At 35.3% G+C, this 13003-nt stretch overlaps 1 protein-coding gene across 3 annotated transcripts in view; it reads left to right on the plus strand.

The window, feature by feature from the left end:
• Positions 1 to 13003, plus strand: part of LOC142323347 (vitellogenin-like) — a 99374-nt gene that overhangs the window by 14646 nt on the left and 71725 nt on the right. For all 3 annotated transcript variants that reach the window (XM_075362854.1, XM_075362852.1, XM_075362853.1), the window contains exons 3-6: positions 3703 to 3834; positions 6797 to 6991; positions 10898 to 11149; positions 11925 to 12173. In XM_075362854.1, the coding sequence (XP_075218969.1) occupies positions 3703 to 3834; positions 6797 to 6991; positions 10898 to 11149; positions 11925 to 12173 (828 nt within the window). The remainder of the gene's footprint in view (positions 1 to 3702; positions 3835 to 6796; positions 6992 to 10897; positions 11150 to 11924; positions 12174 to 13003) is intronic.

Below are 13003 nucleotides of genomic sequence, written 5' to 3' on the forward strand. Positions count from 1 at the left end.
CTGAGATGAATTGCTTCCAAGATGCCCTTTTAGAGTCTCTAATAAGTTTATTGAGCTCGCTCCTGCACCTCCTATATCGCGCCATGTATAACTATCCTAGTGAGTAGAAACGCGTACGCTGCGCGAGCCTCCTAGCCCCAAGGCACTCCCTGCGTTTCCGAGCGATGCCTTCTGTCCACCAGTATCCTGGGGAACGATTCTTCCAACAATACCTGCCAGGGAGAAGAGCAGCACATGCCGTTTCCAAGCAGTCGACCAGACATGCGGCCCCGTTCATGCCGTAGTACCCTCGCGTACCGCACTGAAATCTAGCGTCTCCGCAAATTCTTTCGGATCCATATCCCACGTACTCCAGCCACGGGGAACCGACCTCCCAGCCCCCGGAGAACCTCCACCTGTAACACTCATGAGGATGGCCCAGTGATCACTCGCTAAGTAGTCTTCACTCACCCGCCAATCACGAATCCGCGACGTCAAAGCCGGCGTAGCAAAAGTAAGATCAATAGTGGACCCAGTGGTTCCCCTCCTGAACGTTAGTGCGCCTCCAAAGTTGAGGCATTCTAGATCCAGTAATGCGACGGCCTCAGTCAGCAATCTGCCCCTCACGTCGGTTCTGGGTGACCCCCGGGTAACCGACCAGGCATTAAAATCCCCAGCCAATAATGTCGGCCGGTGAGCTTCGAGGTCTCTAGTAAGCAAGGCCAAGACTTCCCTGTATCGTTCCACAGACATGTTAGGCGAAAGATAGCAGCTGTAATAATAAATGCCTCCAATCCTAGCTCTGACGAATCCACGCTCTCGCACAGGTAGGTGCGCAATCGGCCAGATGACCGCACCCCGATCCTCAGAAATAATCCACTCCAGCCACGAGCGCGGAACGTAGAGCTCAGAGATGAGCGCAATATCAATGCCCATCTCTGAGACATACCTTGTCAGCAGTTCAAGCGCCAGTGTCGTATGGTTCATATTAAACTGAACAATTTTCATTTCCATCAACAGGTTGAGGTACGCCCGGTCCTCCCCCGGTTTTCCTTGTTATTATCACTATTGGCCTCCTTGGGGCATGTGGCACTGCCAGTGCGGTGGCCTTCCGCATTGCACGTAAGACACCGGTGTTTTGCTACCTTCTACAGCGTGATGTCTGTCGCCCCCGCAATTGTAACATACAGCCTTCTTGTCTTCGCCACTGCAGTTCCTTGCCAGATGTCCTGTTTTTAAACATCGGTAGCATCGCAGAGGGAAATCAACAACATCTACTCTACAGCTCACAAGCCCGATCTTCACCCTTCCCTTTTGTACAATGTGTGTAAAAATCGGTGCTGGGAGTCTACATATCGCCACTCCGGTTTCTCCAAAATGCGGTCTAATTGTCACTCTCGTTTCAGCCGATAACTCCTGACCGGAGGCCGTAGACAGCCCCTGTAAGATCTCACCCGGCTGTATACCGTTCTCCAAGTCCCGTACCCGGAGAAAGGTCGTCCTGGTCTTCGTGAGAACACTACCGCCTTTTATAGTTGACGAAAGTATCTGCTTAAGGGCGTCATAGGTTTCCCTTTTCTCCTTAACTTTAATCTCCATATTGCTGCTAGCCTTCCTTATAGAGAAAATTTCTGAATCGGCTGGGACTTTCACCTCCGCCTTAAATGATTTAAGGAGGTCCGCATAGGATGCCGCCGTTTTGACTACTATAGTCTCCGTCCTATGGTTATCCTCAGGGGGAACATCGCTACTTCATGCAGCTAAGAGTTTGGCAACCTGCGCAGTAATATAGAAGCGACAGTCGTCGCTCTCCCTTCACATTCAAGGATCTTCCAGGTAGCAGTATCCTGCCCGTATATCTCCGCTTGTAGCGGTCCCAAACGGCCTCCGCTGTTCTCTCTGATTTTCGTAAAAACCTTCACTAATGCTGGCGCAAGATCTCCGCCATCATCCGAGTTCACGTAACCCACATGGAACATGTTGGAAACCGGGGCCACCCCCACCTCCAACTTCCCCTATCAGTCTCGTCTCCAGAGCAGCTGACACGACATTCCCAGCTTTTTACTCAACAGCCAGGCCACTAGTGGGTGTCTGGCAATCAGTGTGTCCATTGACCTAGGTTCTGTCAATGTGTGCATATCTACAACTGCAACCTTATTGAGCATCCCCTCAATTTTTGCCAGAATCCCAACTTGGGTACTTCTGAAGGCTTTGTTTGGCCAGTCTTTTTTGATAAAGTCGACCGTCTGGGATGCTGGCACCCCATTATTTAGAGCATCCTCAATGGGACAGCCTGTAGCAACCCGTGTCTGTGTCGCTATCTCTGCAGTCAGTTTCTTGCCAATGGTAAAAGAAGAACCAGTAACCATCCTCCTCAGATCTTTCACCGCTATGCTAAGTTCCATTTCTAACTCCTTTATACTCTTCCTTATATTCTTATCAATATTCTTTCTCGGGTCTTTCAGCAACCATTCGAATCTGCTGACAAGAACCTCTAATCCAAGGGGCACTTCCTTCTCCTCCTCCTCCTCCATAGAGGATTGCCTTGCTTTCAGCCTTTTTGTCCCCTGCCTACCACCCGTAGCAGGCCTAGGGGGAAGGCCTTCCGGCTGATCTGCCTCCAATGTCACACTGATAGTAGCCTGACCAGACTCAGGCCATCATACTCTCAGACTCTTTCTCTGGAGATTCCTTCATAGTAGTAGATCAGACGCACTCTGTGTGTACTTAAATTATATACAGAAAGGATTCAATAAACTACAAATGTAAATTAGACAATAGCTTGACTCTTCAAGCTACAGCAACCTATCTTATCAAACCTGATATGATAAGAAATTGAATTAAAATTAATTAATAACTAAAATTTGTTATCAGCCATCAGTATAATAGCCACTATCAGTAAACAATATATTACTAATAAAGTACCAACGTAATCACTTAGATACAGACAATTAAAGGCCCTATTACCTATAGCAATAAGGTCGATATCTAACAGTTTAAATAAAAAATCATTCCAGCATCCAAAACTCGAAAAAAACATAATAGCACTTTCAAAATAATCCAACAGTCAGATTCCAGTTCCACAGTCCCACAATCCGTAAAAATACCAAAAAAACTCAGTAAAACAGAAAGAAAACCAGAGTGCAGAATAACACTACCACTCACTTCAAACGCTCAAACTCACATATAGTACTAGCCTACACCATTCAATTTACTCGCCTACTACTTAAGATATTTTGCAGATTGTATTCATAATTCAACTTATGGACTGCTGTACATTTTATGTGAATACTTTCTATACAAAAAAATCTAAGGTTTCTGAAAAATAATTGATATATCATGAAACCAGAAAAATGCATTATAAAACTGATGATTTGGAACATACACATGTTTCTATATTGCATAAACCTCAGTAGTTGGAATGGTAGGGAGAGACAAAATAACAATTTGCAGGTTACTTCATTAAAGAAAATTAAAGGATTAATTCTGGCTACAAAAATATGTAACAGGTTTAAAATAATAATAAATTTATTGATGAAATAAGGAATAAAATATAGTGATGATTCCACAAACATTTAGTCAAAAATGACTTGTGGAAGGTACATCAGTTTTCATTGTAGGAAACCAGTGAAGTTTTGATAGATGAAGGTTCATTTACCACTTATAAGTATTCTTATACAGTATTTAAATTTAATAAAAATATATGTCTATATTTTTTTTCAGTTTTTTGATATGTCATATGCAAAACTGCATGGCGAATTACCAAATTGGTGGTCAGACAGTGAAGTTCAAAACCAGACTAGAGAACTTCCACTAACTTTATCTGCAGTTGTTATACAGATGAAAAAGGATGGTGTAAGTCATCAGCTGTAATTTTATTCATTTTTTGCTTATATATTAATGATAACAATAGTAATACTGTTTTCCTCTACTGATTAGAGGCAATGTATATAATGCAGTGTTTATTGTCAGAAGGGGTGCATTTATCTGTTGCTTTACACTATTGTCCCAGTCTTCTTATGGGTATGACAATGGAAAGCAAATGAGGTATAAAAAGCATTAATCATAATCGCTTCCTCTGAGAGTGTTGATGTTCACTATAAAGTGAATGTGTGATAAACAGAATGATTTCATTTGTAAGACCAAAAATCTCTGACATTTGGGATGCCAAATTGTAATAGCATGTTTGGAAAATTGTAACAGTATGTTCTTCAGTGAAGAAGGCACCAATTAACCCTTTACATTCTATAGTAAACCTACATCGCATCCTTGTTATTTTGAAATTGGCTGTCCTAGTTTAAGAAGTAATTTGCATGAGTATTTCATGTCAGGTTACCTACAACCTTTTTAGTTAGTTATACAATATTTTATTGAACATATACTTTGCACACCAAAGTACGAGAGTTATTTTTTTTCAAGGTCCGATCGGTCACGAAATTAAAACCACAGTGAAAATAAAAATTTTTTTATTTGTAACAAGTACTTACATAGTTACGCTATTTCTCCTCTACAGAGTCGCCACTCCGATTTAGACATTTGTCGTAGCATGGTACCAATTTTCCAATACCCTCGTCATAGAATGGAGAATTTTCAGCCATGTTTCTACGCTGGTCTACAGCTTGATGTCTGTGCCAAAATGTTGTCCCCCTAGCCAGCATTTCATGTGAGCAAAGAGGTGAAAATCGGATGGAGCCAAGTCTGGGCTGTATGGTGAGTGATCAAACACTTCCCAACGAAAACACTGCAGGAACTTCTTTGTCACAGCTGCAGTGTGCGGCCGAGCATTGTCATGGAGAAAAACAATGCCTGATGACAACATTCCTCTCCGCTTATTCTGAATTGCCCTTTGTAGACGATGAAGAGTCACGCAGTATGAGGCTGCAGTGATGGTCGTGCCACGTGCCATGAATTTCACCAAGAGAACTCCATTCCAATCCCAGAACACGGTAGCCATACACTTTCTGTTGGAGAAGGTTCGCTTGAACTTCATTGGTTTACTGGGAGAATGAGAATGCATCCACTGTTGGGATTGTTCTTTTGTTTCGAAATGGACCCATGTCTCTTCCCCTGTGACAATTTTGTTACAAAAATCTTCTCCTTCATTGTGGTAGCGCTGGAGAAACTTTAGGGAGGCGTCCATTCTCATTGTTTTGTGATGGTCAAACAGCATCTTGGGAACCCATCTCGCACACAGTTTGCGGTACTGAAGTCTCTCACTCACAATGGTGTAGAGAGCTGACCTTGAAATTTCAGGAAACGAATCACTCAATACAGAAATTGTGAACCGACGATTTTCTCAAATTGCCTCATCCACTCGCTCAACGAGATCATCGGTTGACACTCGCTTCCTTCCCTGACCGCCTGCATCATGAATATCTACACGTCCTGTTTTAAAGTTCCTGCACCATTGTCGCACTTTGCTGTCACTCATTGCAGTTTCATCGTACACATTACTTATTCGTCTATGAATTTCAGCTGCATTACACCCCTCAGCCTGAAGAAATCGAATTACCGCACACACTTCACCCTTGGCGGGAGATGCTATTGTTGTAGACATGTTTATGTGCTAGCTGCGTGTTCAGAACTAAACAAAGTGACGCAGCGAGATTGAAGACCATACTAGAGACGCTGGGCAACACATATGCGCAAAGGTTCATCCGATTTTTGCTCTGGTTTTTATTTCGCGACCGATCGGACCTTGAAAAAAAAATAGCCCTCATATATGTGTTACATTATAATATGTAAGTAAACAAAGAATTAATTTATTATTATTTGTTTCTTATTTGGCTATTATAGTGTAAAGTAATGAAAATAATGCAAAATTCTGGCTTATCAGTTATTCTTATACCTCAACATTTTTAGGTTCCCAAGCCCAAAAATTCAACATAAATATTGCATAATTTCTCTCTCCCCTCACCCCCGCACAATCACTATCTGTCTGTCTGTCCGACTAACTGAATTAAGATAAATAAAGATAAGATCAAAGTTTAATAGAGCTGTATAACATCTAAGTAACAATAATTCAGTTGTAATTTATAATACACCAACAAAATTAATGTACTACTAAATGAAACAGGTTGAATAAGCTGTGCAAATTTATTTTTCAAAGATTTTGAGAATAATACTGCCCTTAGATTTCAATAAAAAGTTGTTTTATTATTTTTCACATAAAAAAACAGGAATAAATAAATTATAACTAGGAGAAATTTTAACCCTTATATTTAATTAGAAAGTATCAATCAGAAAAAAGGAATGTTCAGATTAGAAGCTAAACAGAAGAAAGACAAAGCTATCTACTTGTATTCATTGATATTAAAAAGTCATTTGATGATGTAGAATGAAATAGAATTTTCTAGTTTTTTCAGAAAATAGAGGACTGAAATATTCAGAAAAAAGTATGATCTACAATTAATTCAAGAATTAGTGCCTATGATAATAGTTGAAACCAGCAAAAGCAAGCTGCAATAAAGAAAGGAATGATACAAGTTTACCCTCCACATGGAAACTTGTTTCCGCAAGTTCAGTTCCGTATAGTCGCCTGTTTAAATGCTTTTTAATTTGTTTGTAGACAAAGCATGTTTAAACTTTTTAGGAAAATTGAACTGCACTGTTCACTGTTTTTTTTTCAAGGTATTACTTAACTCAATATTTACATTAATCTTAATTATTAGTACCATTCTTGAAAACTGATAAAAAATATTTGTGTAAAATTATGTCACTTAATAATGTTATTATTATTTATAGATCATAGTAGTTTATAGTTTGTATATCTATGATTTATTTTGACACTATCAAATAATATTTTTTCACACTACAGATTGAAAAGATGGTAGTGCCACAAAATACAAGTGACTGGGAGCTAAATTTTATTAAAGGAATCATTTATCAATTAATGCCAAATGTTAAACTTAATATCGAGAGTGAAAATATCAATTTGGTTAGAAATGAATCTAATGATATTAAAATGTTTTCAACAGAGAAGAAAAGAAGTTCTTATTACACCACAATGGAAGTAAGTATTTCTTAAAAATTTTGAAATTTTTTAAGTGTATACATTTATTTTTTCTTTGAACATTTCTCTTGTAGCTTAGTGTTAACATACAATTCCCACTTTGCATTTCTGATACATAATTCTGTTTTAATTCCTGATTAATTAAAAAATAATACTTTTCTTTCTACCTTGCCTTACTAGTTCCCATTAAATTTAATGTTAATTTGTCCATTTCTTGATTGAAATTATCTAATCTACTATTCTTAAACATCTGATAATCCACATTCAGAAGTGAATAATGTCATGATTCTTAAATTTTGTGTTGACCTCCTCAGGAAATCCACCAGAAAAATTGAATGAAGGACTATTAGCTTCAGAATATTCTATCTTAGGTGATACCACTAGGAGAGGAATGAAGAATGCTTTTTTTAAAATAAAACCGTAATTTACCATTGCATTCATCCTTTGCAACATTCAGAGCCTAGAGAGCTTTAAATTTCAGACATTGAGGTAATACTGATCATCAGTTATTGTTGCAATCAAAAACTACTGATTCCTTTCAAGAATCATTGGACTTCTTTCAAAGATCAGCCTTTTAGGCACTTCTATTATTGTCATTGTTGAGAAATCCTTCTCATCACCATCAGACCGTTGACCATTTACCATCAACAGTGCTTATTTAATGACAACACTTAGTCAGCATGACACTGCACTGTCATAGGACACATGTATAATCTGTAAAATGCTCTGCCATAGAGTTATTTCAATTACCAGCTATACAATCTAGAAAATGTCTGGACAACCTCCAAAATGAAGGAGATAAATGAATACATTTAATTTTTTTTAAATTATGAATGTTTAATAATGAAAAGAAAAATAATTAATATGACATATTATTGTTTCTGTGGTCAGTTATTTAAAAAGCAGATCTTAATCTACAGGTACAATTTAAAACCTAACATTGCAATTAAATGTGTGTAGTTTGACACTGTGTTCAAATGGCCAGGTACGATTATATTACTATGATTACAATTTGTTATGTTCTGTTAAAAAAAGAAACAAAATTTATGTATTTTTTGTGAGGAATTACAGAATCCAACACTAATACTGACAGTGATCATATCTGATGTGTAGATGATGCAAAACGGTGGCAAAAAACTTTCTGCAGTTATAGGAACTGAAAAATATTTTCATATCCTCCATAAAATAACAAATTTACTTGGAGAGAAATAATATAGAAAAAATTATTAAAAAATAGTGAGAAATTTATGACATTTAATATTGTACTGGTATTATTAGGTCATGAAAACATCTGGGATTTTATGTTGAGTTGGAAATTTTCTAAATGAAAAACATTCAAATGTCCTATTTAAAAATGTAAAATTCAACTTTGTATTTTTTTATTTACTAGACTTGTTAATTCTGTGAATTTTACTTTTATAACTATTACTATGAGAGGTGGATAAAAAAAAGTTACACTCTTGCTGTGTTCTTGAACTGAAAGGGATATATTAATTAATGTCTTGTGGTGGCAGCACTGGTTGTGTTGTTGTCTTCATGCTCCCCCAGCAGCAATTTTGTACGACATTCAGAACATGTGTAGTGCCGTTGTCAATATGGCATGTCTTCTAGAAGTTTCGTCCAGCATAGAAGTGCATTCAGTAGTCCAATCTTTGTGGGTAAAAAATTACAATTGTGGAATTCATCGCCAAATTGTTGAGATATATGGTGAGAATGCAACGTCACGCCCCATGATCACAAAATGGTGCCAGATGTTCAGAAATGGAAGAACAAATGTGAGTGACGAACTGCGTGCTAGGCGTCCTTCAACTGCAAGCACGACGGGTAACACAGAATGTATGAATGAAATGATCTTGAGTAACCGATGCATTAAAATTAGAGAGATTGCAAGTGAATTTAACATCAGTTATGGTATTGTGTTTGCAATTATTCATGATCAGCTTGGTTACCGTAAGATGTATGCACAACTGGTACCACATCTGTTGACTGACAACCACAAACATCAACGTTTTGTGTTCTGCTCTTTCTTTTGTTCATCGTTATTCCAGGACTGGTCCATAGTTTTTGAAACAAATCATCACAGGGGATGAGAGCTGGGTGCTTCATTACACTCTTAAGACTAAACAAGCATCACATAAATGAAGACACAAATATTCGCTGCAGCCAAAAAAAAGTGAAAACATCCCCACATGTTTGAAAAGTTATGCTGACAGTCTTTTCGATTGTGAGGGAATTGTTTTGAGTGAATTTATGACCCGAGGAACAACAATTAATGCTAAATCTTTCTCTGAGACTTTTAAAAAATTGCATACATCCATTAAAGATCGAAGACCCGGAATGTTGAGCGATGGGGACTTTTTTTTTCATGATAACACTACTCCTAATTCAGCTCATGTGACAAAAGAGTTACCGCAAAAATTCAAGTGGGAAGTGTGATCTCGTCTACCTTACAGCCCTGACCTAGCACCCTCTTTGGTCCTCTCAAGCGAGACCTGGGAGGGGAGCATTTTGCTAATGATGATGAACTGAAGGAAGTGGTCCTTAAATGGCTGAAAAAACTGGAGGAAACTTTTATGAGAGTGGAATTGAAAAACTTGTCACAAGGTATAAAAAGTGATTAGAAAAACTTGGTGATAAAGTTGAAAAATATATATAAATATGCAGTTTTTGTTCAATAAAAAAAAAAAGTACGAGGGATGATGAGTATCCCTCGTACTTTTAATTTATTTATTTTTCTTAAGTTTATCATACATTAACGTACATTATACTTTTTTATTTTTTAAATAATTTTTCTTTTCTTTAGTGACTAATTTTGATAGTGTGCTTCAGAATCTATTTTGGTTCTCTATGGTTTCTTCATCTTCATTAAAAAGAAAATATGCTTTGTAACTCTTTCAGAAGAGATTATTTTGACTTGAGAGGAGCAATCAGAAGTCGGTTTATTTCGTATTAGAGAACAACAAAAGAGATTTTTATAAATTATATTTTTATTTTTATTGCTAATCATGGTTCACAGAAACTCCTTATAAACAAAATTCTGACTACATGGGTGCTATAACTACTATCAACTTTTCATTATATACCATTAAAAAATACTAAAATACAGTTTTGTTTGATTTATTATACAAATTGTTTCCCTCCAAAGATAGGTTTTTTTTTATTTGATTATCCCTCACTTATATTCACTATTAACACTAGAATATTTTAATGAACTGAAAATTTAATTCTTTTGAAATTAAATAGAAATATTGATTCATTCATAATTATTACAATTTTTATGGTACTTCAAGCATTATTGGCTCTTCAAAACAGTAAATCCATCTGCCCAATCATGATTCCAGTGTTAACTTTGCACATAATATTAGTTTTACAAGTGATAAAGTTTTACAAAAATGTCGTGCATTTAATAATGTTGTGCAGATTTTAATAATAAAATCATTATTTTTAGATCTAGCTTGTTCCTTAAACCAATAGTACTCCCTTAGACCAAAGCTGGTTCTGCCCACTTCACTTAAAAACTTGAAACTTTGATCACTTAGAAACTTTGTTTCTTAAAGTCCTAATCATCTTATTATTTTATTATGTATTGTTATTAATTCCATACGATCCAAAGCTACAAAATTGTATTTTAAACAATTTAAAAATTGTTTAAATAACAATTTTGTAAATTGTTATTTACAAAATCAAAACTTTTTGTTTAGTTATTTTGTAACATAACCATAGGCATTGTTATTATTAAGTAATGTCCTGAAGTACAGATACTTAAGAAAACTTTTAAGGGATTTTTAACTTTTTTCCATTTCAAATAAAATAATGAAACAAAATATTAATATATAATATTTATTTATCTGTGTGTGTGTGTGTGTGTGTGTGTGTGTGTGTGTGTGTATTTTTATATTTTTTTAGGATTCTGTAACAGGAAGATGTGAAGTAATGTATAGTATTAATAAAATACCATATGAGTCTGGCAGATTAGAAAATATATGGAATCATCCGATGAAGAGCTCACTGTGCCTTACCAAAAATGTGTATGAAATAACTCGAACACATAATTTCAATAAATGTGATTTTCTTTCTGAAACACATCATGCTTTCCCTTTTATTGATGGTAATGATGACTGCAATCCTGGTAGTAATGCATGCGGAAACATTTGGGAAGTAAGTATAGAAATTACTTAATGTAAAAATTTAAAACATTATTTTATTATAAATATATCAGTAACAATAAAGATTTTCAAGATATTTATAAATTATTGGCATCGATATGATTGTATCTCACCAATTTGCTTGTTGATTTTATAGCTTATAGATATTTAATAATAATGTTCTAGTTACTGATTTATTGGTCTTATTTGAATTGTTCTGGGACAGTGCTGACAAGCTGAATTCATTTTATGCCTCTAGATATATGGAGATATACATTAAATACAGAATTTTTTTTTTAAACTGTCCATTTTTAGATAGATACAATAAATTTAATATTTTAATTGTACTTTTGAGAATGAATGTAAGCAAAATGAAATATATCTGCAATGAGTCCACACTGTAGAAGGCATTATCTTTACTTCTTATTAATAGACTATCAATAAATAAAACATAATGGATTATTCTGTTTATGAAGACAGCTGGTTTTAAAGAAAAATTCAAAATCCTCTACTCTCATATTGTTCACACTAAAATAACTGACCTTCAGTTTCCATTGCCAATCTAGATGATCACTTAATTCAATCATTTATTAAAATGACCCTGATTATATGTACTAAGGCAAATTGTTTTCTTTAATATGCTGCTCAATTTAAGAAACTAAAAATTTGAGACTTATTGTGGTATAAATCCATTTGGAATTTTTTATTTTTACATTATGTTTTTTTAAATATTCATTTTTAAGGTATAATTTGTGTTGTAACTGTCATAAAATTCTTTTTTTTTTCAGAGGTCATCAGTGACTAGAATGGTGGGATGTAGTAACTCATACGGACTGACCTTGCTTGAATCAGTTACCAGTTCATCAGTGAGTGCAAATATACAATCTCTAGCAGGAAGTCAAACAGTAGTTAACTCAAATTTGAATTTGACTCTAATAAAAGTTGAACCTGAGCTACCTGGTAGTTTCACAGATATTCTTCCAAGGAAACCCAAACATGTACTGGATTTCTTATATATGTACACTAAAAGACTGCAGGTATGTGTAGTAATTTACTAAACTTATTAACATTGCCCTGTGAACAACCTATTCTGATACTACTTATTCTGTAATTACTTTTAAAAGTTCCCATATATATTTAACATAATAAAAATGTTTTATGTATTGTAGTTCCTAAGTTGCTGTGAGGACCTCATTTATTTTGTATACAAGATTTTTCAGGGTTCAAATTCTCGTTAATGTGTAGTTAGTTACTTTTATTTAAATTTTAATGCTTTGCGATCAAAGTATTTTGATACTTAACATCCAGAAACTGGCACTACCCAGAAAAGGTCATTCAAAATCTAAGATATCAGCCGCTTTATTGTAGTTAAGTTAATTATAATATAGATAATTTTAACTAACTGCACAATATGAAGTCCAAGACATGTACAAAGGGGTTTTCCATGAAATAAATCTCACAAACTTAGTGAATTTAATGAAGACAGGATAAACCCATCAAAATAAAAAATCTAAAAAGTAAAGCGAACACATTAAAAAGTTATACTGTTAATATAACTCTGATGTTATAATATCTCATGGTGATATTATTCTAATATCTCATGGTCCTATTAACAATAGGATTTAAGATCAGGTACTCTAAACATGTGACTTCATTCTATAATAATCAATGTGAGAGGATTGGCATTTGATTTAAGATCCAAAAATTGTGCATTATGTGTATTTAAGTTGAAAGAATTTCCTTAGTTACATCGTCAATGTTACAGATTACTGTAATAAACACTTTCATTTCTGGGTAAAGCATCAGTCTTCTTTGATGTATTTCAGTTATGAGTTCATATAAAAGCTCTCAAGTAATTGTCATAAAG

This window comes from Lycorma delicatula, chromosome 4, assembly GCF_047948215.1.
Source record: "Lycorma delicatula isolate Av1 chromosome 4, ASM4794821v1, whole genome shotgun sequence".
Taxonomy (NCBI): domain Eukaryota; kingdom Metazoa; phylum Arthropoda; class Insecta; order Hemiptera; family Fulgoridae; genus Lycorma; species Lycorma delicatula.